Source organism: Balaenoptera ricei, chromosome 11 (genome assembly GCF_028023285.1).
Source record: "Balaenoptera ricei isolate mBalRic1 chromosome 11, mBalRic1.hap2, whole genome shotgun sequence".
NCBI lineage: Eukaryota > Metazoa > Chordata > Mammalia > Artiodactyla > Balaenopteridae > Balaenoptera > Balaenoptera ricei.
The window spans coordinates 98,763,917-98,789,597 of NC_082649.1; the positions used below are offsets into that span (position 1 = coordinate 98,763,917).

The 25,681-nt window shown below is 53.5% G+C and overlaps 1 protein-coding gene across 14 annotated transcripts in view; it reads right to left on the reverse strand.

Annotated features, from left to right (window-relative positions):
• SSUH2 (ssu-2 homolog) overlaps positions 1-25,681 on the reverse strand; it is a 240,647-nt gene that overhangs the window by 207,158 nt on the left and 7,808 nt on the right. For 4 of the 14 annotated variants that reach the window (XR_009505949.1, XR_009505948.1, XR_009505950.1 and 1 more), the window contains exons 1-13: positions 25,045-25,081; positions 19,071-19,121; positions 17,681-17,779; positions 17,246-17,327; positions 15,574-15,703; positions 14,338-14,398; positions 13,171-13,295; positions 12,051-12,113; positions 10,368-10,453; positions 8,954-9,046; positions 8,456-8,561; positions 6,559-6,666; positions 1,166-2,017 (exon numbers count right to left, since the gene is read on the reverse strand). Coding sequence is in view for 10 of the 14 variants with exons in the window: in XM_059940244.1 (XP_059796227.1) it covers positions 3,098-3,487; positions 6,559-6,666; positions 8,456-8,561; positions 8,954-9,046; positions 10,368-10,453; positions 12,051-12,113; positions 13,171-13,295; positions 14,338-14,398; positions 15,574-15,703; positions 17,246-17,327; positions 17,681-17,779; positions 19,071-19,121; positions 25,045-25,072 (1,422 nt within the window). In the remaining 4 variants the exon portion in view is untranslated. Of the gene's footprint in view, positions 1-155; positions 2,018-2,498; positions 3,488-6,558; positions 6,667-8,455; positions 8,562-8,953; positions 9,047-10,367; positions 10,454-12,050; positions 12,269-13,170; positions 13,296-14,337; positions 14,399-15,573; positions 15,704-17,245; positions 17,328-17,680; positions 17,780-19,070; positions 19,122-21,142; positions 21,223-25,044; positions 25,099-25,681 lie in introns of those variants that run through there. The other 10 variants (XM_059940246.1, XM_059940253.1, XM_059940252.1 and 7 more) reach the window with 10 other exon arrangements.

Genomic DNA, 25,681 nt, shown 5'->3' on the forward strand with positions numbered 1-25,681 from the left:
AACAGTGTCCCCATGACCCACTTTATTCCAGCTAGATTTTCTTGTTGGGTCCAGTTCACATGCCAACAGCGTGTACGGGCCACGTGGCCTCAACCCTAACATACGCGAGGCTCCCTTTTTATCCTAAAATGACATTTAGACATAACCCACTTACATACCATTTTTAAAAAGCAATTTAATGCCCAAACTGAAATATAAAGGAGAAACGAGAAGAAAGCAGTGTTTTAATACACGTATTTCAATCTGTGAGGCTCAAGCACAGCGGCCCGAGGAACCCCAACGAAGGCGTTAGAGTTCCAAGTTTGTACTTGAGAGAAGGGAGAGGATCAGAAGCCGTTTCAAACGAGACATACCAGAAAAACAAAGAACAGAGGCGAACACCAAATAAAAATCCGCACTGCATTAATAACTGATGAGACCTTGTAGAAGTAAGTTCTCCGTGTCAGCGGGGTATCTGCCAGCCATGTAACACGTGGAATGCCACTCCACTGTGCTGACGTCCCCGAGCACTGCTGGATGCCCCGCTTTCCTGGGCTCCGTCCACCAATGATGGCAACAGCCAAAAACCGTCCCCTCCATTTGTACGATGCCCCAGGGGAATGGCCTCAGACCACCCCCCCCAACCTGAGCCTCCCCCAACCAGGCCTATTATGTCCACATGCTTCTACCCTATGGGAGACGAGGGCTGCAGGCCAGCAGGAGCTTGGGAATCAAGAGGGTACGGACTGGCCCTCCTGGGGTGTAACACTCCCCTTCCGGGTGGGGGCAGGCATTGTAAGATGACAGAGACATCTGGTTACTCACAACCAGGTACACAGTGGCCCACGCAGCCCCCGAACCACCCCTCCAAAGCCAGCCGGGCATTCAGTGTGCAGGGTGTCCCCTCCACCCGCCCAGCCTCACTGCACCAGGTGGGAGTTCCCGCCTGGGACTGGGTACACAGGACATCCAGGTCACCTTCTACTCAGCGGGCAGGTTCTAAGGTCAGCACGTGATGTAAGAACCTGCATATATCCAAAATCACTCTCTAAAATTTACCGGTGCACAGGCACCATGTTAGAGATTAGCATACAGACCCTTGGTCTATCCAACACAGCGGGTTTGTTCTCCAGTCTGGGAACAGATCTCTGTCTCTTTAATTGGGGCACATGTGTGGGGTGCTTACCCTGAGAGCCGCCATGCTGTGAGGAAGCCCACGCCACATAGGGAGGCCACATGTAGGTGTTCCAGCCGAAAGCCGCCATCGACCACCAGGTATCTGGGTGAACCAGCCTTCAGATGATTTCAGCGCCCCTGCCCTTGAGCCACCCCAGCCTTTGATACTTCCGGGTGAGGCACCAGATGTCATGGAACAGAGATAAGCCATCCCACCATGGCTATGTCTGAATTCCTGACCCACAGAATGAGGAGTAAAATTGTGTACGTTTTTTGCCTAAGTGCACTATTTGGTGTGCAGAAGAGGCAGCTAATTTCTGTCTTATCTTTCAACATTTCAGAATCACTCAGCTCCACAAAAGGCCCAAACTAGCAGAGACACACCAGAACTGAGACTGACCCAGGGAAAAGTAAAATCAACCCCATGCTCAATCAGGGCTTTAGTTCACAGGCCAGAGGCAAAGCCCCCACCGCTTAAGTTATTCCTCCTAAAGCAGTGTGTGCAGATGAATTCTTGTAGGTTAGACACATGATAGATTCCGCCACACGGGCTCCAGAAGGACTTGTAGCTTGACAGAGGAGCTGAATTCTCTGGAAGGACACACCAGGGTTTGCATGCAATTGTCCAGAGGAGCCAACAGTGAGTCATCTCAGAGACCTCGGCCAATCTCCTGGGCAAATGTGAGTGGCGGGCTCTGGGGGCAGATGTGCGATGTCAGATGATGGTGCAGCCACAGCAGTACCTCTCAGGGTAATCCACCACGTACACTTTGTGGTCCGTGCCGTAGATGTAGTAGACATAAGTCTTTCCTTGGTACCAGTAACGAACTTCCGTGAGGGGGATCAGCTCAATGGTCTGGCGCTGAGGAAACAATTGGCCAAGAAAAACCTCAGGGTTCTGTTCAAGTCACTCGCCTGCTCAAGAACCTTCAGTAGCTCCCTACTACCTGTGGAATGAAGTTCATGCTCTGGAGTTGGCGTTCTGGCTCCAACCTGCCTCCTAGATGTATCTCTTACTACGCTCCTTCACATACCCTAAGCTCTGGCCCAAACCGACTTCTCATCTTTAACCACCACCTCATTCTAAGTTTCATGAAGTTGGGGGGGTGGCGCACAGGCAATCCCCAGGGGAGTTTCAGGATGTATGGAAATCCACCAGCCGAACAGGACATCTTCCAGAAGCGTTAATTTTTAGATGTGGGGGTGGATAGAGTGGAGTGGAGGATAAAGTCATTTTAAACATTTTTATATTAAAACAACTATGGAGATATTAGGGAATGTATTATGCAACTTGAATTAAATTTTAAGATAAAATGTTGACACCAAAGAAATTCCAAAGTTTGGTGGGCTGCTTCAGGCTATTTTCTCAGACCCTTCCATCCCTGCACCAGGATTTTGCAGCGACCCTCCTTTGAGAAAAGTCTGTCTCAAGTTTTCCCCTCCTTTTACACATGGGGAAACTGAGGCCCATGGAATTTCAAGCTTGCAAGATCACCCAGGTCAAGCCCCACCTCCTGGCTGGACCTATTTCAGGCTCAAATCTCCTCCCTCGCATCCCTGTCTACCTGAGAGCCCGGGGCACTCACTGCCCCCTGCAGAGGGGTCCTAAATCCCTCGTTCCCTGGCTCCTTCTCTGAGCAGTTACTCCACAATCTTCCAAAATCGCGGGGCAGTGAACAGAACGCCCTGCCGCCTCGGAGCCGACACTGACTCCTGCTGAGACACCCAGGTCATTGGCTTTGGCGCTGATTTGTTACAGAAAACTACGGGTGTCACCCACAGAGCAAAGTGACTCCTCAGCCCCAGCAAAGCTTTCTCGGGACGTACCGTCGGACAGGCTCTGTGCACAAACCCTAAGTTCTTGTGCACAAGCTGCTCCCCTGTCCCAGACTCGGATGTGGGGTCCCCAACCCCAGAGGGAGGTGGTGTGGTTGGCCCAGGGTCAGACCGTCCTACTTGCAGGAAGATCCCCTCCTTGGGAAAAGAGCCCAAGTCCTCTCGCGGGAGGTGATGGTCCAGAGACCCCCGGGGAAAGTGGGGAACAGGCCGGGAGAGGATGTTGAGCAGCGGGCTCCCTACGCTGGGAGGTGCGGGTTGGAGGGGCGGCAGAGTGAGTGACACTGTAGCGGGAGGGGGGGGGACTCAGGGTCAGGGCGTGCACTTCCCATGAAGCCGTCTGCGTGACCTCCCACTTCCTCTCTCTGGGCCTCCGTTTCCTCATCTGTGAAATGGGTATAAAAACTTCTATGTCATGGAGTTGTTGAGAAAACCAAATGAGATCGTGAGACTGAGTTTTCTCCATGTGCTGGAAAGCGGCCTCCAAGGGGGATAACTGTGGAAAGAAAAGGGAGACGATCCCTCTTGCCATGTTGGTACAGGAGACCCAAGATGGGAACCATGGGGGCAAGAGGGGAGGGGAGCCAACATCTGCTCAGAAAGCCTGGGCCGCGGGTCAGACCACTCTTGTTTCCAAACTCTTCTACTATCCAACAGAGAGCAAAACCACAGCAGCCCCACCCCACGCGCCTCCATTTTGATTCTAAAGGTCTACAGGTTGGAGACCACAGGTTGCCCAGGACATCAACTGCCATCCAGCGGTCATCTCGTAATAGGACATATATCTGCTGGTACACCTTGGTGGTGCCCCTGGGATGAGCAGATTCCAGGTCTGAGAGGAGGGGCTGGGGCCCCGCGTGTGACAGCTGTCCCCTCACTGGATTCTACTTGCTAACTTCCCAACCCTGAACAAAATATCAGCATGAATCTTTGTCTATAGATCCTGGGCCAAAGGACAATTTAGGACAAAGAGTCACAGAAATGGCGTCTTCTCCCTTTATGCTCCCTTTTAAAGGAACATGCATGTCTGCCCCTGGTGCACCCCTCCCTGCTCCAGGTCTGGTTCACAGATGGCTTGTGTCACCTGAGACGGGGCTGTGCCATCAGGGAAAGCCCAGGAGCCCCAGGGTCTAGATGGAGGTCTGCCACCAACACGCTGTGTGATCTTGGGCAGTCACTGCCCCTCTGCCAAATGAAGGGTCCAAAAAGGACTCAAAATTGTCAGCCTCAGCAGCAAAAACGTCCCAGAAGAAGCACCTGTGTCTGCAAGCTGCTGCAATCATGCCTCGTCCTCCTACCAGCCCTACAGTACACAGCTCACTACTGGGGGGTCTTCACTGTAATGCCCACCAGACTGTACCAGGGCTGCAGGAGCAAGGCCCCTTAGAGACCGGGCTGGGGTCCTCCATGGATGGGGCTGAAGAACAAACGTCAGCTCCAGGCGAACAGCCGCTGAGGTATGGCTGACACTCAGAGGGCCACTACCTTCACCGCCCCCTTGTCTGACCCTCTTCCTGCTCCGGCTCCCCCACCCGTTTACCCATTTCCCCTGGGAGCCCTTTCTTAACAAGTGTCTTGGGCTTCCCTGGTGGCGCAGTGGTTAGGAAGCCGCCTGCCAATGCAGGGGACACAGCTTCGAGCACTGGTCCAGGAAGATCCCACATACCGCGGAGCAACTAAGCCCGTGTGCCACAACTACTGAGCCTGTGCTCTAGAGCCTGAGAGCCACAACTACTGAGCCCACGTGCCACAACTACTGAAGCCCGCATACCTAGAGCCCATGCTCCGCAACAAGAGAAGCCACCACAATGAGAAGCTCGCTCACCGCAAAGACCCAACGCAGCCAAAAATAAAACAAATTGATAAAAAACAAAACAAACAAACAAACAAAAAATGACTTGCACACGGATCCTCGTCTCAGAGCTGCTTCTGTGGAGCCCAACCTAAGGCAAGGTCCAACCGTGCCCATTTTACAGATGAGGACATCGAGGCCCATGAATGGAAGAGAAGGGCCAGGAGCCAAGACTATGTGCCAGACCTGGGAAGCAGGCCCTAACCTGGGAAGTGACTCGCCCCTGCAGTGTCTGCCAGGCGAAAAGGGCGCTGCCTCCTCCGGCTGATAGCCCTGCAAACCTACGCTGGCTTTCAGAGTCGCTTGCGTGCCTTGAATGCGGCAGATAATAACATTTCCCTTGGAGTTGGGAAATCTGAGTTCTACTCCTGGGCTCTTCCACTGAGAAGCTCTGTGACCTTGCCTAAATTACTTCCACTGTCTGGGCTTCGCCTGACTTATTGGCAAAGTCATGGGTTTGGACTAGACCAGGGGTAGCCGAGGATGCCCACAGGCCAAAGCTGGCCCAGCAGTCCATACAGTGCTCTTAGCATTTTTAAAATTTTGCTTTCAATATTGAAAAACTGGAAGATTTCATGTAAAAATGTGGATTTCAGAAGGTCTGAAATCTCTGCCCCTGTGCTGCACAGAGCTGAGGGGAGGCGGGGCCCTTTGGATAAGGGGGCCTCCTACCCACAGCACCGCCCCCCCCGAGGCCTTTCAGTTTGCAGTGCCCCCATTTCATCCTGAGGTGCATTCCAGCTCCAAGACGGTCATTATTAATTTTAAATTAAATGCATCCTTTTCTCTCCTGCAAACAGGGTAAACGTGCAGAAAGAGAAGGGGAATACTCATTGCAAAGGGAACGGAAGGCACAGGGACATTTTGAGCACCGGGTTCCACGCACTTAAAGCAAATGATCTCATCCCTACCAAGCCCTCTGAGGCGGTAGTAATATCTCTTTTTCACGGGTGAGAAACTGAACTTCAGGAAGGCGTTTGTAGCTGGCCCGGGACCACTCTGGAACGTGGAAGAGCCAGGATCTGAGCCCAGTTTGTAAGACTCGGACCCCCGACAGAGCCCTCACGGAGCTCAGGCGCTGGGCTTTCCCTTGCCAACCCCCCATCTTCCATCCCCGTTTCCTTTACCCCCGTCCCCTGACGCACACGCCCCGCCTCCCGCGGCTCCTGGGGACGCGACGGGCACCACCGCCACCTAGTGGCCAGCAGGATAACAGCCGCACAGCAGCGCGCGCCGTCAGCCCTGCCCTTGGGGGCCTGGGATTTGGGAAGTGCCCCGGGGGGCCGGACGATGGTTTCCAAACCTGCCTTGGACCCTAGATCTCGAGCTTTCCTTCCCCTTCTCTGAACACCAGGGGGGTGAGAATCAAAACCACACTGAGCCACGTTCCTGCGTGAAACCCTGTAAGCTCCCTGTCGCTCGCAGGATAAATCAATCCAAACTTCTTCCCGTGGCCTTACGTCTGACCGGCCCTGCTCTCTGACCTCCGGCCACTCTGGCCCCAAGTCAGTCCCTAGTACCTCTGTGCTCCTCCGACTGGGGCCCCACCCCTCCCCCCCTTCCTTCTGCCCTGCCACTCTCAAGAAGGGACCTCCCCACAAAGGGAGGGGCCCGCTCCCTCCTTTACGTCCGCGGGGACAGTGTCCTAGAGCCCCAGCAGACCCGGCACCTCACCTCCCACCAGCCCTGGTCCCCACCCCACCCCCTCAGCTCACCTGCTGCAGGACGCGGGCTCGGGAGGCCAGCGTAGCGCTGTGCTCGGCGATACCCCGCTGGGAGGCCAGACAGATCTCCCGTAGTGGGAAGTCCACGATGGGGTACACCTGTGGGGAGACGCAGACCACCTGACCCGGAGCCTCAGCACCTGGAGCCCTGGAGGGCTGATGGGAGCACGAGCCCAGAGAGGGGCAGGCCCGGGCCAGGGGCGAGCGGGGTGGGTGGGGCTTGTTAAACCCACGCGGACCATTGATCATCCACCTTATAGCGTTGTCGGGAACGCCAGCCAATGAACGAGGGCTGTAGACAGACTACACGCCCACCCGCGGGCCTTCGCTGCTGCCTAACTCAGGCTAGGATTGGGCGCAGGGCTTCCTAGAGGGGTGATGCCTGAAGTGAGCCTTTAGAAAGCCTAGTGACTGGGGCAAAGAGAGGAAGCTGAGGACTATTATGAAGCCATAAAGAAGGAATTCCTGCCATTTTCAACAACATGGATGGAAGAGGGCATTATGTTAAGTGAGATTAAGTCAGAGAAAGATACACACCCTATGATCTCACTTACATGTGGAATTAAAACAAACACAAACTCCTAGATACAGAGAACAGATTGGTGGTTTCCAGAGATGGGGATTGGAGGGGTGGGCAAAAGGGGTGAAAGGGGGTCAATTGGTACAAACTTCCAATTATGAGATAAATAAGTCTTGGGGGTGTGAAGTACAGAAAGGTAACTACAGTTGGTAATACTGGATTGGATTTGAAAGTTGCTGAGAGTAGCTCATAAAAAGGTCTCATCACAAGAAAAATCATTTTAACTGTGTGGTGACGGATGTGAACTGGATTTATTGTGGTGATCATTTCACAGTAATATACAAATATCAAATCATGATATACACCTGAAGCTAATAAGCCAATCTGAAACAGCTACATAGTGTTAAAAAAATAAAAAGAAGAAGGAAGGAAGGAAGGGAGGGAGGGAGGGAGGAAGGAAGGGAGGGAGGGAGGAAGGAAGTGTGGGAAGAAGAAAAGGAAGGAAACAAAACCAAAATAAACTGAGGTTGTCCCATAAAGGCCAAATTCCCTTCCCAGGCCGACAGCAGGGAGCCACAAATCTTTTCTGTAAAGGGCCAGAGTAAAATACTCAGGTTTGAAGGCCATGGGGTCTCTGTCTCGACTACTCAACTCTGCCCTCGAAGCACGATAGCAGCCACAGACAGTACATAAACAAGTGGGCTGTGCTCCAATAAAACCTTATTTATAAAAGCAGGCCAAGGGCCGGAATTTGCCAACTGCTAGTGTACAAGACCCTCCCTGATCTGGCTGCTGGCACCTGTCATGTCTTAGCTCCTTGCTCTGCCCAGCTCGCTGCCCTCCAGCCCCCTGCCCTCTGCTGCTCCTCAAGGCCTGTGTCGTGCTGCTTCCTCTGCTGGACACCCTGACTCCCACACTGTCACACCATCCACTCCCCCACTGCACCGCTCTCCACCCCCGACACGCTGCCCCTTCCGGTCTCTCTACCTCGCTTGTGTATTTCTCAATGACCCTTTAGCACCAGCTAACAGTGTGGTGAAAATGCTATTATTACCCTCTCCCTCACCGACTGTGAGATCCGAGAGCAGAGATTCTGTTTTATGGTCCCCATGGCCTAGAATGGTGCCTGGTATAGGAGGAGGGTCTCAAGATTTGTCCAAGGGAAGGAGGGAGAGAAAAGGAACAGGGGAAGAAAGGAGGGTTGAATATGTAAAATTCAAGACAGAAACGGCCCCATGGGGTCCCAGCAGCCTCTGTCCCCGCCCAGCCTTTCTGAATGAATGCATCGCCTGCAGAACCAGAAGACCTGGCCTCACAGGGGGAGGAGGGACCCAGCTCCCTTTAGGGCGGTAGCAAAGCCCTCCTTACCATCGTGTTTTCATCCTTAAAGAGGGTCTCTCCTCTGGCTTTAGCAAGCAGCTCCCCAGGGCAGTCCAGCTGGTGCTCAGACACAAACTCAAACAGGCTGTTCTTCCTGGAAGTGAAGAGGATGAGGGACAGAGCCCGGGGGTCGGGTTAAGAACCTGGGTTTGGAATCAGGCAGATCGGGGCTGGAGGGCTTGCCATGCTACTGGTGGGACCTTGGGAAAGTGCTTTAGCCTCTCTGGGCCTCAGCATCCTCACGGGTAAGATGGAAAACTAGTAAAGTACGGACAGTTCTGTTCTAGCAAGGTACCCGATAGGAGAAACCCTTAATGCGTGGGAGCTTCCCTGACGTGGGGCCTTAGGACCCTGGGACTCCTCCTCTCCCAGCAGGTCCCTGCACTGTGAAAGCCCCAACCAAGTGGAGCTTCTCTGCAGAAACCAATCCAGGCCATGTCCCCCCGGCCACCCCGCCAGGCCATGGCATTGAGAGGTGCCACATACCACACGATGACCAGCTGGAGGAAGTGCAGCAGTTTCTTCTCGCCCTTGCAGGTGGCACAGGTCTTGTTCCCCCTCCCTGAGCATGTGCTGCATCTGAGAGGGGCCCCATCAGTACCACTCAGATGGTCGTGGTGTCCCAGTGGCTCCGGAGGCCCCTGCCTCACATCCTTCCTCACAGAGGTGGACTGTAGTGGGCACGGATTGCTTCCACATGCCCACCACCTAGACCTCCTGCTTCTCGTAGCAGTGCCCCAATCTCCCTTTGGAGACCACCCTTCTCCCCACCAGCCCACATGGTTTGTGGGCTTGCCCCCATCCCTTCTATGACCAGCTTGGGACCTCAGCCTGGCCAATCAGCTCATTCCATCTCTCTGGCCATAGTGGCTGATACAGAGATTGACACATGACCCAGGTGAGTGCATTGAGATCCACCCCAGAACTTTTGCTGGATCAGGAAAGGGCCATCCTTTTCCACTGAGGTCACCAAGCTTAGAGCTGCTGGTGGCCTCCTCTGCCACCACAGGAGACAGCCTGCCTGAGGATGAAGCCAACATGAAGGAAAGCAGAGTGAGGGACAGAGACAGATTCCTGGTGACACTGTTTAAGCACCTGGATCCAGCTGTACCTGAAGTCATCCCAGAAATCTATTCCTCAACTTTTCCATTACATGGGCCTATAAATTTACTCTTTTGCTAAAGCCAGTTTGAATTGGAGTTCTTTTACTTGTAAGTGAAAGAAATCTAAGTTTCTTTCCAAATCAAAGAGCTCCATTACCAACCACAGGTGGCAGGTCCACCAAAGCTTCGCCATCTGGCTTGTTAGAAGGATGGCCTGGGCCTGGATGAGCCACAGGTATCATGAACCCAACACAACTTTGAAGAGTTTCACTCCTCATGGTTTCTTGTTTCCCTTTAAAGATTTATAAATACATGAAAGGACATCAAGTCCAAAAGGCAGCAACCCACTGTTTGCAAAGCCCTGTGAACAGGCACTTTGTTTAGTCAATCAACCAACCTTCCTTCACTCTTCCTCCATTTAGTCCCTGCAATGGGTTATAAATAAGGGTTTGCCCAGGCCCGGATCCTCAGAGAGATAAGAATCTCACCTTGGGTGCTTTTCTGTATTCACTTCCCCTCCACGTGAGCAGGAAGACGTCTCCTCTCTTAACCCACGGCCTCCCTTCCTCCCTGCAGACTCTCGTACCTCCCCCCGCCCCCAACCCACAGATTGCTTGATGGGCTCCACTTGGTCTCGAGAAACACTCACCGAGGTGACAGGGCACCTACAATGCACAGAGCTCTGGGGACACAGGGGTGACAAGACAGCGCGCCCGCTTGCCTTCCCGAGGGCAGGCAGTGAAAAGCAAGAATGCCAGTGAGAGCACTCAGCTCGGGGCCTGGGAGCCCCATCTTACCTCTGCCTGCCGGACCCCGAGCACATCTGACACCGCCGGGCGGGCCTGGCTTTGCGCTTGGCCCCGCTGCACGAGGGGCACCGCACCTGCGGACACACGTGGCCTCAGCCCTCACCCGCCTCCCGGGGAGCAGGCAAAGGGCATCCTGAGACCTGGCTCCAAGCCAGCCTGTGACCTTCCCCAAGCTGTCACTTCCCTACTTGCTCTCCCTGGGCCTCGCCCCTTGTCTGTAAAATGCAGTGTATCTTCGGACCCCTCCAGTTATAGCTTCAGAGACTCTGCATCCTCACATCTCTGTTTCTCCTGAGACCTCAGCCTCTCCTGCTCTTCCCTGATCCCCAGGACCCTTGGGACCGTCCCCTGACCAAACAGCCATGGCCGGGGCGGGGGGAGAGGGGCAGGCTGGCCCTCTCTGGTGCTGGAAAAGCCCCCAGAGATGGACCAGGCTGTGCCCTCACAGCTGGCTTTGGGGTGTGCTCGGAGACATTCCAGGGAAAGCCTGAGGGACAAGGGGGGAGGAGGAGGAGGAGGAGCAGGGGAGGGAGGAGGGAGCAGCAAAGGCCACCGCTGAGCCCCACGGCGGGTGCGGAGCGGGTAGATGGACGAGCACGCAGCAGGCGGAAGGCGGGTGGAAGGGCACGTGGGCAGGTAGAGGACGGAGGAGGCCCGCTTCAGAGCAGCAAGTGGTCGGTGTGTGTCCAAGGGATTAGGCACAAACGGGGCGGTGGGGAGAGCTGAGAACACGCGAGGGGCGTGGACTTACTGCTGGGAAGGCTAGTAGCCTAGAGGATTCTGCAAAGAACGCTGAGGCCACGAGGGCCTGGCTGGTGCTGAGGGGCCCGCGCGGGGCTGAAGAGTATACGTGGTCGTCCCCGCCCGGATTTACATCTACCAGAACCTCAGAATGTGACCTTATTTGGAAATCATCTTTGCAGATGTAATTAGTAAGGGTGAGGTCATACTGCGGAAGGGTGGGCCCTACATCCAATGACTCGTGTCCCTATGGGAAGCCCGTGAGGAGACAGAGACACACACAGAGAAGCCAGGAAGCAACACGGAGGCAGAGATGGGGGTGAGGCAGCTATAAGCCAAGGACTGCCAGACGCTGCCAGAAGCCGGGAGGAAGGCATGAGACGGCTCTTAACCCTGCCGACACCTTGATATTGGACATCCAGCCTCCAGAACTCCTAAGGGAATACATTTGTTGCTTTAAGCCACCCAGTTTGTGGTCATTTCTTACGGCAGCCCCAGGAAGCTAATCCAAGGCCCGAGTCTCTTGTGTCCCTCAAAGGCCCTGAACTTCACTTCTCGGCCGGCACTTGCCCCTGCACTACAAGTGCTGGTCACTTGCCAGTCTGCCCCTCGGACAGAGGGTCCCTGTGAGAAGGACCCCAGGTCTCAGTCCTCCTGCACCCAGCAGGTACTCAATAAATGTTTGTAGGTGGAGGAGAAAAGGAGAGAAGAATGAAAATCATAAACCATCAAAGTGAAATAAGGTCAATAGAGACCACCCACTCCAACATTCCCATTTTACAGGTAGGAAGATGGAGGCCCGGAAAGGGAGGATGACTTGTCAGAGGCCCCACTGTTGGCGCAGGGAGCCCCAGGCTGCCAGCCCAGCCCTCCATCCCCACATGGCCCTGCTCCACATCACGTACTCACCAACGGCCACATGTGACTCACCGTGCCGGCCCCGTGGCAGCTGCTGCACTTGTAGCGCCCATGCCCGTGGCATTTGTGGCATTCCTGAGAGTGAACGCTCTCCTTGATCTGGTTTTCCAAGTACCAGCAGCTCCTGATTTCACCAACCCCACCCCCATGATGTCAGCATCCCACGTGGAGGTATAACAGTTCAGGCCATGGTGGGAAGATGACCATTGGTGACTAGGCTTCCAAAGGGCCTTGAACACCAAGCCAAAGAGATCACGTTACCACCTCCTCGGAGCCTCAGCCCAGTCGGTCCTGGATGCTAAGACGGGGAGACCAGGTCTCCGACTCCCATGTCCTAACTCACACTCCCAGGCTAAACCACAAAAGCCAGTATCCTTAGCCCATTAGGTGGCTAAAGTGGTCTTTGGGAATAGAAGCCATAAAAAAACAGAGGGTGTTTTTGCAAAAGGCAGCAAACTAGCTACTGGAATTCAATGGCTGAATCAAAATAGCTTTTCCACCCTGGAGAACAGGATGAAACACTTTCTTGATCTCTCAAAGTCCTCTTCGTCTTATGATGCTATGAAAACTCAGAGGGTAAAATGACACGCTTGAATCAAGTTCTAAAGTGAAAACAAGGCAGGTAATTAGATGAGAACATAACATAAAACATCTCAGCTGGGGTTTTGTAACACATTAGGTCACCCTCACTACCTGTCCTGATTATATTTCTGTAAAACAGAGTGGATGTCAAATTCTACTCCCCTAATGACTTCCATAAAAAAATCCCAGTGATGCTTTAATTTTATTTTATATGTTTCATTCAGCTGTTTCCCAACAGGTCAAAAAAATAAAAATAAAAAAGATAAAAACACTCAGATGGTCTAGGAATGTGAATGCTCACTATTTAAAGCTGGTGACAATTTCGTACCATCCTGTTGCTATGTGAACGCTCCCTAATTTTCGCGGAATTTCGTATGGGACTACAGCCCATACGCTGGGTTTTCTTAGAATTCTGCTTATTTGATGGGCAAGGAATAAACCACCAGCCTGGACTTTGGGTTTCCTTTTTAAAAGGATAAAGTTTGAAGAAACTATGGTGCCCGGAAAACCAGCTCCAAGAGAAGGGCAGAGACTCCAATAAACACATTACCTTGACCAATGATGAGTGAGGGACTTGGAACTTCCTGGTATCTTCCTGAAACATCGGGGGAACCTGGACCTTGATGTCCCAAAGCCTGGGGGAGGTCCCTCTTTGTGGCCCATCCACGGAGTGGTCTGACAGAGAAAGGGGCTGTTCAAAGAGCAGCAAACGGCTGCAAGGACCAGCTTTCATTTATTCACCAAATAGTACGGAGCCTTCACCTGGTGCCAGGCGTTAGGCTAGACCCTGGGGCCGAGGGACTGGTAGGTAAGGGTCCCCTTAGAGCCTGTGCTTCAGCAGCCAAGCGTCGGAGTTGGACAGACCCGGCTGACTCCTGCTTCTTGTACTTCCTGGCTGCGGAACTCGAGACCATCTCCTCCACCTACCTCTCCGCCCTGCAATCCTCTCCTCTCTACCCAGGGATAACGGTGGCACCTACCATGGAGAACGGTAGTAAAACTGAACAGCAGAAGGCATACCAGTGCTTAGCCCAGGGCTGGTACAGGCCGAGGGATCAATAAACAAGGATTGCCACCACTACCGTCACCAGCCCCACCATCTTCCTTCTCCTCCTCCTCCGTTCAAGGAGATGGACTACATCGCAAGACAACAGAACATGACGTGGTGAGTGCTTCGGACAAGAGCTGCGTAAGGCGTTCTGAAAACTCAGAAGACTGACTCATTCTGCTGGGGAGGGGACAGCAGGGGAGAAACCCTCAGAGGCTTCGTAAAAGAGGGGACCCTCCAGCTAAGTCTCGGAGGATGAACCAGAGAACAGGTAGGGCACAGAGCTTCCCAGAAAGAGAGGCTTAAGCCTCTAGGGGGTCCAGCAGAGGTGGCATAGCACACTGAACGGGGTGGGGATCCAGAGGCTCGGGGAGGCGCCGGGGGCGGCCCAGGAGGCAGGCAGACGCCCGAGCACACTGGCCCCGTGTGGCAGCACCAGCCTGGGGCCAAACGCAAACACTAGACTTTTGCAGGACCTCCTGCAAACCACTTCCCTGGAAGGTCTCCCGGGGGAAAGGCCACCCTCCCTTTTTATGGGGGACGGGAAGCCGAGGCTGCGAGCAGCAGAGCATCTTCCTCGGGGTCAGTGGCTAAGCCAAGTCCTGACGTTCTCCACCAGCCCCTGCCGTATTCGCTCCTCATTAAACTCATTTCAGACAACTCACTTACTGGTATAGGGCTGAAAAGTCCATTCACTTATCCTGGATTCACTGAAGGTTTCTAGTCGATACTACAAAGGAAAAATAGTGTGTTCACACTCGTGCCCTCAGGAAGACAGAGCCTTATGCAAAAGATGAAGCTCCCCAGCCCTGGGCTCAGCAGGGGGAACAGAAGTTCCCAAGCACGGCCAGCGCCCGAGGGCTGCTCAGAACAGGCTGGCAGCAGCGACTCGTGTCGCAGATGCCCTGGGACACATCTGCAGGGGGTCACTCAGCCCCAGGAAATCTCCCCTGACAGACACACCACTGGGCACCTGCAGTATAATGTGTATAATTTCTTTATACACAGAAATGGTCTATGAGGCAAGTTTTGAAGCAAAAACTGCCCTTTGACAGATGGAGGCTGCTGGAATCAGCCGCTCCGAGCGCCCCCTGGGGGAATTTATCTGCCTGAGGTCGAGATCCTCCTTCTTGATCCTCATCCACGGGATCCTGGACATCGCCTGGCTCCTCCTTTTCCATGTGAGGAAAGGGATGCTCAGAGAGGTCAGGTGACTTGCCCAAGGTCACACAGCTACACAGAGACCTTGTATCTCAAATCCCTGCTCTGACCACTCCCTGCGAGGCTGATTTCTGTGACTGTGTGCCCTCCAGGGGATGGCTATGCCAGTGACACTAGGAAATGTGAACTTAAACTTGTCCCTGTCAAGGCAGAAGGTGACAAAGGTGGGGTCACCTTGTGTGGTCTTGGTACCAAGCACAGAACCTCCCTGGAGCCTCAGGCCTGGGGGTGATGAATAAATAAATACCCTTGGCACAGATGAAACTTGGGGGAGGCAGAGGGAGCTGGGATCAGGGGAGGAGACGGCCCTTTCTAGCCCACCCCTCCAGGAAGCAGGTAAGTTGCCTTTAAAAACAGGGCTTTGGTGCCAGCCAACCTGTGTTTGAATCCCAGCTCGATCACTTCTAGCTGCATGTTTGGGGGCAAGTAACGCCACCTCTCTAAATGTCCAATTCCTCCTAACTGGTGATGATACCTACCATGCAGGGTAGCTATGAGGATTTGCTAAGACATATAGGTAACGTGCTGTCGGTGATGCCTAGGGCATTCGAGCTGTTCTCTGGTGATTGACAACCATGATTCCTTGTATTATAACTCACTACAATGTCACCGCTATTCACACGCACTGTTCCCCCAGACTCCTTTCTCCCGGGCCTCGCCAGGCGCCCGCCGGCCAGCCCTCACCCTGCGCAGGGCCTGCTGCTTCAGCTCCAAGATGACGAGGTCGCCGGCGGCCGCGCTGCCGTAGCAGCACTTGGAGTCCACGAAGCTGAGGAGGGCTTCCCGGGCCACCTCCTCTGTCACCACGGGGACTCTGGTGGGGACCGAGCAGAGGGGCGGTGGGTCTGGGGAGAGCCTGCAGGCTCACCCAGGCCAGTCAGCCCCCTCACTGTGCAGATGGAAACTAAGGCCCGGAGACAGGGGTCCCCCGGCCGTGTCCACAGCAGTGTAGAGCCCTCGGGCATCCAGCCGGTGAGGGCATCTCCGGCATCAGGAACTGTGTGAACAGATGCCCGGTGGGAAAGTGGCAGGTCCTTCGAGAGGACAGCAAAACCACTTTAGCTGAGGTGTGGAGCGGCGGAGAAGGGCTGATGGGATCTTAGAACTCAAATGAAAAAACAAAAACAGAAACAAAAAACTGAAAGATGAATTATGCCACTTTACAGATAAGGAAAACTGAGGTCCAGAGAAGATGTCACACAGCTAGAAGGAGGCAGAGTTAGGCTAGACGAGGTTCCTGCCCTCTGAGAACTTGACTTCAGCCAGAGGAGCTGTGAGTAACGCTCAGGGGAAGACCCCAGCCGAGAACCTTCTGACAGTGGTGCCCACAGAGACCCGCCGTGAGCCCGCTGGACGGCAGCGGTGCAGGCTGGGAGGGCAGACTACGAAGGACCCTTTCTCGGCCCCCTCTCGGGACACCTCTCCTCCTCCTGGAAGACTCCCCTGAGGCCCAACTGCCCTGTCCCTCCTCGGCAAAGCCCTCCCGCCACCGCCATGAGCAGAGGCCCCTTCCTCCTCCCCGCCCCCCATCTTCACATTCTTCTCCACGGCCGCCTGCCTCCAAATGTAAGCCCTCACCAACGCACGCTGTGTCGCCGACACCCCCGGCCCTGCGCACAGAGGGGCCCGCGTGCCCACAGACAGGGCACAGCAGGTGGAGAGCGTGGGGCAGCAGTGGCCGGGACGACTCCGCGGAAGAAGGGGCGTCTGCAGGCACGCAGGGCGGGCGGCCAGGGAGGAGAAGGGAGGTGGTCCAGGCAGCAGCGGGGCCAGGAGCACCAGGAAGACACCCTCGACGGCAGGACACGGCCACCCGGGACCCAGAACGGGCACGGCTCCTCCTCCCGTCCGCACAAAGCTGGCTGGACAGCCGGAGCTCTGCCCCGAGTCCTCCAAGCAAGCAGACTTTCGGTAAAGGGCGAGATAGGAAATACTTCAGGCTTTGTGGGCCACGTGGCCTCTGTGTCACCACTCAGCTCCTCTGTCACAGTGTAAAAGCAGCCACAGACAGTAAGGAAACAAAAACACATGGCCGTGTGCCAATAAAACCTGATAGACAAAAGTAGGCAGTGAGCTGGATCTGGCCTGGGGGCCGTAGTTTGCAACCCGTGATCTAGACTAGAGTTTTCAACCCTGGCTTGGTAGCCAAACAACCTGAAGAGCTTGGAAAAATACACACTCCCAGGCTCCATCCCTGGAGACTCTGATCTACTGGGTCTGGAGTCCTGATGCACTGTCTGGGTTGAAATCTGTGGCCCCTGAGATCCCCGAGGAGGGCTGTCGGGGGACAAAGGTGACCTGAGGATCACCACGCGTGATCCCGTGCGATGGCTTCATGGGGGTTGCCAGGGCTCACCTGTGTTCCAGGAACGAAGACCAGCACCTTTGTTCCTGGGGTCTCCCCGGGGCCTCCGAAGGTGGGAAGAATATCTGGCACCCTGGAGGAGAGCGGGGGAGTCAGGGCTCGACAGCCCGGCTCCAAGGCACAGGTATTTGTGGGACAAAAGGAGGAAAGATGGGCCGAATGTGAGAGAGAAGAGACGAAGAGTGAGGGTTCCAAGACCAGCAGCATCCTGGTTATAAGTGGAGATGGACGTGGTCACGGAATGTCCATGGACACAGGGCCTACGCCCCGTCCTCCCGTTCCCTCCCAATGGCGACAAGGGGCTTCCCAGGGCCCCCAGGGGACAGGGGAGCTCTCCCAGCCCGGCCTGTTCCAGAGATGCCCGCACAACAGCATAAGCCCCGGGAAGAGGCTGCGGGACCCAAGCCCCCAGGGACACAGACTCACTGTCCCCTTGAAGAAGCCAGTCACAGCTGGGCAGCCTCTCCAGGAGTTCAGCCGGGGGCGCCAGAGGACTCTCGGCCTCGAAGCTGAGGTCCATCACACCTGGGGAAGAACGGGCAGTGCTGAGCCTCGGGGAGGAGGGGGTCGAAGGCGACTCCTGTCAGCTACCTGACAGGTGAGGGCAGGTGCATCGTCAAGAGGCTCACGGTTTCAGTCAGTCTCACTCTGGCCCCCTCGGGACACACAACATACTTGTAGGGCGGCCAGCAATGGGGTTGGGGGTATGACAGTATCAGCGGTAATAATAATGATGAGACAAACATTCGGAAGGGCAGCTCCTATTTGCTGGGCACCTGCTCTGTGCCAGTCAGCAGGACAGGTGCTGTATACACAGTATCATATTCCCCAGCCCTAGGAGACAGACACTGAATAACAGATGGGCACACTTCTTTGCTGCTCCTCTCATCAACAGACAGGTCTCTGTTTCCTCCCCTTGAACCTGGGCAGGCTTGTGACCGCTTCACCAAGTGAACACAGCAAGCAAAGAAGAGACTGCAGCTCCTACTTCTGGCCTCCTGAAGCCGTCCCTCTTGATGCCTGAGCTGCCAGGTAAGAAATTAGACTATCCCACTGGAGAGGCCACGTGCAAGTGCCCTGAGACTACGTGGGGAGGGGCCCAGTGGAGCCTGGCCTTCCGGCCACCCTGCCAAGCCACCAGGAATATGAGCAAAGCCGTCTTGGACCCTCCAGTCCAGAGCAGCTGCCTGCTGAATACACTGAGGGACCCTTTTATGCACTGCATGTCTGCATCCCCCCAAATTCATATGTTGAAACCCACAGCCCCAGTAGAGCTGGGTTTTTTGGGTTTTTTTTAACACATTAAAAAAAATTATTTATTTGTTTGTTTGTTTCTGGCTGTGTTGGGTCTTCGTTGCTGCACTTGGGCTTTCTCTAGTTGCGGCGAGTGGGGGGCTACTCTTTGTTGCGGTGCGCGGGCTTCTCATTGCGGTGGCTTCTCTTGTTGCAGAGCACAGGCTCTAGGTGCGCGGGTTTCAGTAGTTGTGGCACGCGGGCTCAGTGGTTGTGGCTCGTGGGCTCTAGAGCGCAGGCTCAGTAGTTGTGGCGCACGGGCTTCGTTGCTCCATGGCATGTGGGATCTTCCGGGACCAGGGCTCGAACCCATGTCCCCTGCAATGGCAGGTGGATTCTTAACCACTGCACCACCAGGGAAGCCCTTGGGAGGCGATTAGGTTTAAATGAGGTCTTAAGGATGGAGCCCATGATGGGATCAAGGTCCTTATAAGAAGAGAAAGAGGCTAGGGCTCTCGCCCTCTCTACTATGTGAGCACCCAGTGAGAAGGAGGCTGTCTACAAGCCAGAAGCGGGCCCTCACCAGATGCCGGGTCTGCTGATGCCTTGACCTTGGACTTCCCAGCCTCCAGAACTGTAAGAAATAAATGCTTGTTGTTTAAGCCACCCAGTCTATGGTATTTTTGTTACAGAAGCTTGAACCAACACAGACCCTAATCAGTTACACATGGAGCACCCACCTGAGCCCCGTTGAAATTTCTGACCCACAAAATCATGAAACATATTAAAGTGGTTGTTGTTTTAAGGCAACCTAGGATGTGGGACAGTAGGTCATGCAGCTTCCTCCATCAGGCAGTCTTTACTCTGAGACTCTCCACAGACCCAGACAAGACCTTCTTGGAGCTGCACCAGGGTCTCAGGCTCCCCCTGCTGCCCTCTCTCCTCTCACAGGTGTCTGACCTGCACTGGGGTCCAAAGACGGTCCCTGCCTACGCCTGCCCCTTCTCCCCCTTTCCCTTCACAGGTCTCCAAGGGACATCTGGCATGTCTCAGGCCATCTTGGTGTCTGCTTCTTGGATGACCCAAACTGACACACCAGCACAACCACGTTCTACCAATGAGGAGACTGAGGCTCACAGAGATTGTGAGTCGCCCAAGATCACCCAGCCAGTGAGTGACAGAGTTGGATTCAAACCAAGGTTCTTCTCTCTCCAAAGCTGGCATTCTTTTCCAAGTACTTTTTACAAGGCAAACCCTATGGAAGAAGCACTGATTATATAACTGTTTTTAAAACCTCATCTTGATCTGTCAGGCTGTGACATCTATACATAGGGACTGAGACCCCAAGGAGGAAAGCATAATACTAGAACTGGCTCCTGGAAACTCAGGACAACTCATGAAGCACCTCCCACACCTGATGCCTCACCCCACCATCCCACCTAGAGGTGTGGAAGGCAGGGCGTCTAACTCCGCTTGACACGAGGAGTCTGACCCTCAGAGAGGTTACTCCAGTACTCCCAGGGTGCACAGCGCTGGAGTTAGAGCAGGCCAGAGGCTTCTTGCTCCAGTTCCAACCCAGTGGGCCACCTGTCAAACCTGTTCCGTGAAGTCCCCAGGCTGGGGGACAAGGATCCCTCAACTCTGTCTTTCTAGTGGCCAGCTGACCATAGGAAGTTGACTTTAAAGGGCGAGCTGATAAACGGTCAGTGGAAGGGGATTCTCTCTGCATTAAGTCACTGAAGGCCACTTGGGTCAAACTTCCAGCTGACCCACCTCATCTCCGAGACCTCCTCTTTTCTGCAGCTCTCTAAAACCTATAGCTCTTTATCACTACGAAAATAAAAATATTATGTCCTGTTCTTTAGCGTTTAATAAAAGCAGAGGCCAGAAGAATAAGTAGATCTTGTTCAAAACTGGAACAGCTTAGGTTATCTGGAAGTAGAGACAAGACGTCGGATGGTGAAGAAGCCTGAAATTCTGGCATTCATGGCCAAGAACAGTGAGGGAAGAGGTGGTGTCATTAAAACAAATAAACAACCCTGCTCTACCACCCCTCCCCCATTAGGGGTGCACTTGTCCTCTGATAATAAGCAATACATATGCGTCTCTAAGGTTCTGTCTCCTTGCAGGAAACTTCCAAAAGAAGCTGAAATAGAAGAACGTTTGTGGATATAGAGAGTACCTTTCTTAGCAGGAAAGCTTATCTTTGTAAGCAAATGATTCTGCCAAGAAGCAGGTGAGAGCCCTGGGACACATGCGGGTGCAATGTAAAGTGACATCATCCCAAAGCTGCTAACGCCTGCCAATGTGTCCTGAAATCCCCAGGATGAGATTTCCCCTGGAATTATTATTCTTCGAACCTTGGTTCTCAATATTGTTTCGCTTCTAATAAGTTTATTAGCATTCTCAGCTACTCCAGCCACCAGTGACCCAGGGATCAGCAAACATTTTCTACAAATAGCCAGGTGGTAAATAGTTCAGACTACGGGCTATACAGTCTGTCTTAGTTACTCACCTCGGCCGTAGTGCCCTGAAAGCAGCTATAGACAACAGACAACTGAATAAGTGTGGCTGGTTCCAATGAAACTACAAAACAGGCGGTGGGTCAGCTTTGGTCCATGAGCCGTATTTTGCCCACCCTGCCCTGACACCCACCTGTGCGGGGGGGTTCTGAGGGGGATCAGGAAGGTGGCGGCTGGAATTTGAACCTTTCTGGGGCAGGGTCCACGCAGTGTCTGTGGGCACAGTTAAAAGAATTAAAGGTGAGGGGCAGGGTTGGACTGTAGCCAGGGTGGGGATGGGGGTGACTGCACTCAGAACCCCTGGGCACGGTGCTTAGGAACCCGGGCTCTGATACGCTGCCGTCTGAGCCAGGTAACACATGACACTGCGCCACACACATCCTCCCAGCACTCAACTCCCCCTGCTGGGAGAGAGAGCGGGTGGTATTAGGGCCCACCTAACGAGACAACGTGTATACAGCTCTCAGCCCCGAGACTGGCATGTAATAAATGCTCGGTCAGTGCCTTGGACCGAGGAGGGCGGGTCTTCCTCTTTCTTGGTGCTCCTTTAAGCCAGCACACAAGAGTGAAAATGTCAAGCGTGGAAAGAAAGGCAAGGCCATCACAGCCCCCTCCCCTGGGAGGGCCCCCGCCTGCCCGGAAGTCTTGGCTCCGCTGGGTCATCAATACTCCCCCGGACAAGAAGACAAGGAAACGCCACGTGGCTGCTCTGTCCTGCTGGAAACCAAACAACAGCGCAGGAAGACGGGAAGAATGAGAGGTGGGGAACTCAGAGCTCCATCCATCAACTGGGAGCCACAATGACCTCTGGCAACTCGTCAGAGCTAAATTAACCTCCCCATTATGTTGTGGACGAAAATAAAGGCCTCCAGGCTGAAGCAGGGGCAGACACATCATTTCCTGGGCAGACCTCATCGGGCACAACAGGAATGCGGACGTCACGGGACATTGTGTGGTGCCCAGCGTGGGGTGCTCCGACGGGGGCCACCAGCCGCGTCACCGTTTCCACGGTGTTGGGCTGAGTCCCAGGGTGGCCGTCCAGTGGGACCACCGCCCCCTGATTCACGCACTGCCTGGGTGAGGGACGCTCCACGATCTCGCTTGCACCTCATGACAACCACTATTTCCCCCGTTTAGTAGAAGGACGAGATGAGGCTCAGAGATGTGATTGGAGACAGCAAGCCCACAGGCTCGAGGCAGAGACAGAAACAGTACTTAGAACGCAGAGCCTGACTCCAAGCCCCAAGGCCTTTCTGCTCGGGTGAACACCCCAGTGCTCCAGGCACACCCGTCAAGTGGTTGCCGAGAGAGCTTCGCAAAGTGCCACCCACGTCGTGTTTCTGCTCGCCAGACGCCAGCTATTTTTCTTTTGTATAGGAAGGAATTTTTCTGGTGGAGAAAGGCACAATTCGTGGATAACCCCCTTATCTTTCTCTTTTTAAAATGCCATTCCCTTGATTTCAGATGATGAAAGGAGTCCACGTCTCCTGCCCCTGATTAATCATTGTTAAAGCACTGAAATCTGACAGAAGTGGTGCTGAAAGTGACTTCCATGTGGATGCAACACCCAGAATGTCCCTATCCATGCCTACTTTGGTACCAACTTATGTCACTGGAGGAAAATATTCTCTCTCCGAAGCTTCCCCACATTGTAGACTCAAAAACTAAGGAGACAGCACTTTAGTGACTGGGAAGGGTAACTCAACTGGCTAAAGTGGACAGCCAACTCTCACCTAAGAAGGGACATTTAAATTACAGAAGTCAGGCTTCCCTGGTGGCGCAGTGGTTAAGAATCCACCTACCAATTCAGGGGACACGGGTTTGAGACCTGGTCCGGGAAGATCCCACATGCCGTGGAAGAACTAAGCCCGTGCGCCACAACTACTGAGCCTGTGCCCTAGAGCCTGTGAGCCACAACTACCGACCCTTTGTGCCACAACTACTGAAGCCCGCACACCGCAACTACTGAAGCCCGTACGCCACAACTACCGAAGCCTGTGAGCCTAGAGCCCGAGCTCTACAACAGGAGAAGCCACCGCAATGAGAAGCCCGCGCACCGCAACGAAGAGTAACCCCTGCTCACTGCAACTAGAGAAAGACTGCGCACAGCAACGAAGACCCAAAGCAGCCAAAAATAAACAATAAATAAAATAAATTTATTTTGGAAAGAAAAGAAAGAAAAAGCTTTAAAAATAAATAAATAAATAAATAAATTACAGAAGTCCCATAGCAGGCTCCCTTTCTGAAACCAGGAGAAAACTTTACCTAGTTTCAGATTTCATCAACCTTGTTTCTAAAAACTTTCTGGACAATCTCACACCTTGCAGTAGACCCTAAATGCCGGCCTGAGGTTTGATTATGTTGGAAACCAGCACATAGGGTGACCCTATGGCAGGATCAGAGTTTTTAGAATTTTAAGGGAACTAAAAAGAGTTCACCTTCCTCTTACCTTGCTTACCAAAAAGCTTGATGCCAAAACAGAAACACCACGGTGGTAATATTTTCCATTAATAGCAGTTTAATTTTAAAGCTCTCAGGGACATAATCTGATAATTCTCTAGAGTCAACATTTACTCCATGCCTACTCTGGGCTGAGTCATATATTAGGCACTTTACATCCAATTAATCTTTTACCAATTCTGCAAGATGACACCATCTCTATTTTTATTGGGGGAAATAAAGCTCAGAGAGGTCAAGTGACTTAGGCAAAGTCACCCAGCAATTAGGAGGCAGAGCTTGGATTTGAATCCAGATCTGACATAGCCCATGTCTACTACAACAAACTCCAAGAATAAACTGAAAGAATGCTAATGAGCAGTATTTTTTAAGAGGAAAGATTGCATTCGACTGTTAGTAGAAGCTTATTAGAATAAGACTATGGATACACAATTTCCAATATATCAGAGATCAGAGTCGCTCCTCCTCAAATACATGCTAAAATATCTAGGTACAGTCTCTCACTTCAATATGAAAAAGGACTCCAACAAAATTTAAACTGAGCTCTCTCAGATTAGCATGGGTTCATTTTATATCCCACTGCAGCTCTGAGGCTTAAAGCTCGGAGACACTAACACTAAAGGCAGGAAAGAGTGTTGGGCCTGCAAAGGACCTTCAGAGTCACCAAGTTCGGTAACTCTGAAAAAGTACTAGTGTCACAGGCCTCTCTGGGATTCAAGTGAAAGTTGTGGATGCCTTCCCCTCCCGCTCCCCACACACACACACAAAGCCCGTACACACAGTATTTTGCCTTCACCTTCATGGTCCTCAAATTAAGAACTCCTGACCAATCTCCTTTTACAGATGGGGAAACTGAAGCTCAGAGAGGTTTAGTGGCTTGACCAAGATCACAGAGCCAACTCACAGCAGGGCTAGGACTTGAACCCTAGCCTGCCAATTCCCAACCTGATACTCCCCACGTTGTCCGTTCCAAACTCACTATCCAACTTTCTTGTTTTAAAACATAGCACATTTCTTCTTAAAATACCACTTCTTTCTTCATCTCTTTAATTAGTTCTTAGATTCCGTTGTATTTCTGTCCCACTAATGACAAGATGGGGTCACCTGGACTATGTTTCCTGAGCAGTAATGAACAAGCGAGCTTTTTGCTAGAGGGAGATGGTGCGTAAAGACCTTTCACTGACATTGCTTTAAAATTAACCTCATCTAGAAACTGATGCACCTCCGACTGAAATGAGAATCCTGATATTCAGGCTCACATTTGGCTTGGGCGGGGGAGGGGAGACTATCAATCAGAGAAAGGAAGGATAGAGAATCTAAGATTTGGACAGTGTTACGCGGTTAGGGAGGAAAGTCCTCACCTTGGTTTTCTACCTTCCTTCTCCGCTGCCCCGAGGCACCTAATGGAAGAACAGCCCGCAGGCTGCACATGGGCTTTACATGTGAAAGGGAGGAAGGAAGGAAGGGATGCTCTAGCGACACAGACGCAGAACCAAGACAGCGCTGAGGGCAGCGGGGAGACTTCAGCTCAGCGACCCACGGAGGCGGGCGCCCCTCGCCCTGACAGCCTGTACTTACTGTCATCGTCACTGAGATCCCTGTCCATCGTCGAGATGTCCAGCCAGGCAAGTGTCTGCCCTCCCAGTGGGCTCAGGCTGCTGGGATCTGAGGGACCACCCTTGGCCCCTCCCAGAACAGCGGGCCCATTGTTACCTGATCTGAATACAACAGAGGGAAACATCTGTGGGGAAGCACCGAGTCCATCAGGGCGGCTGCTCTGGACCCAGTCTAAGGGTTCTTGGGGTTCCTCCTCACAAGACCCTCTACTTGCCGGGCTCGTGCTGGTGCTCCTGACCACCTGCATCCTCACGCAGCCCTACGAGATGGGCACCTTCATGGAACCCATTTTCCTGAGCCGGGATTCAGACTCTCGTCTGCTTGACTCTCAGGTCAGAGCTCTTGACCCCTGTGCCACACGGCTCATCTATAGGGAGGCAGGTTTCTGAGCGCTGGGCAGGCAGGGTGGAGGAGGCGGGTAGAGAACGATGTAAAATGTAATAACCGCAAGGAGGTTACCTCCCCAACGGCAACGGGAGATGCAGGGGGGAGCTCTCAAGTCGTGAGTGTCAACCTCCTGGGCTCAGTGGGGAAGAGTCGAGGCTGGGATTAAGAGGCGATGCTCCAAAGCCGCTCAGCACAGCATGGGCAGAGCCGG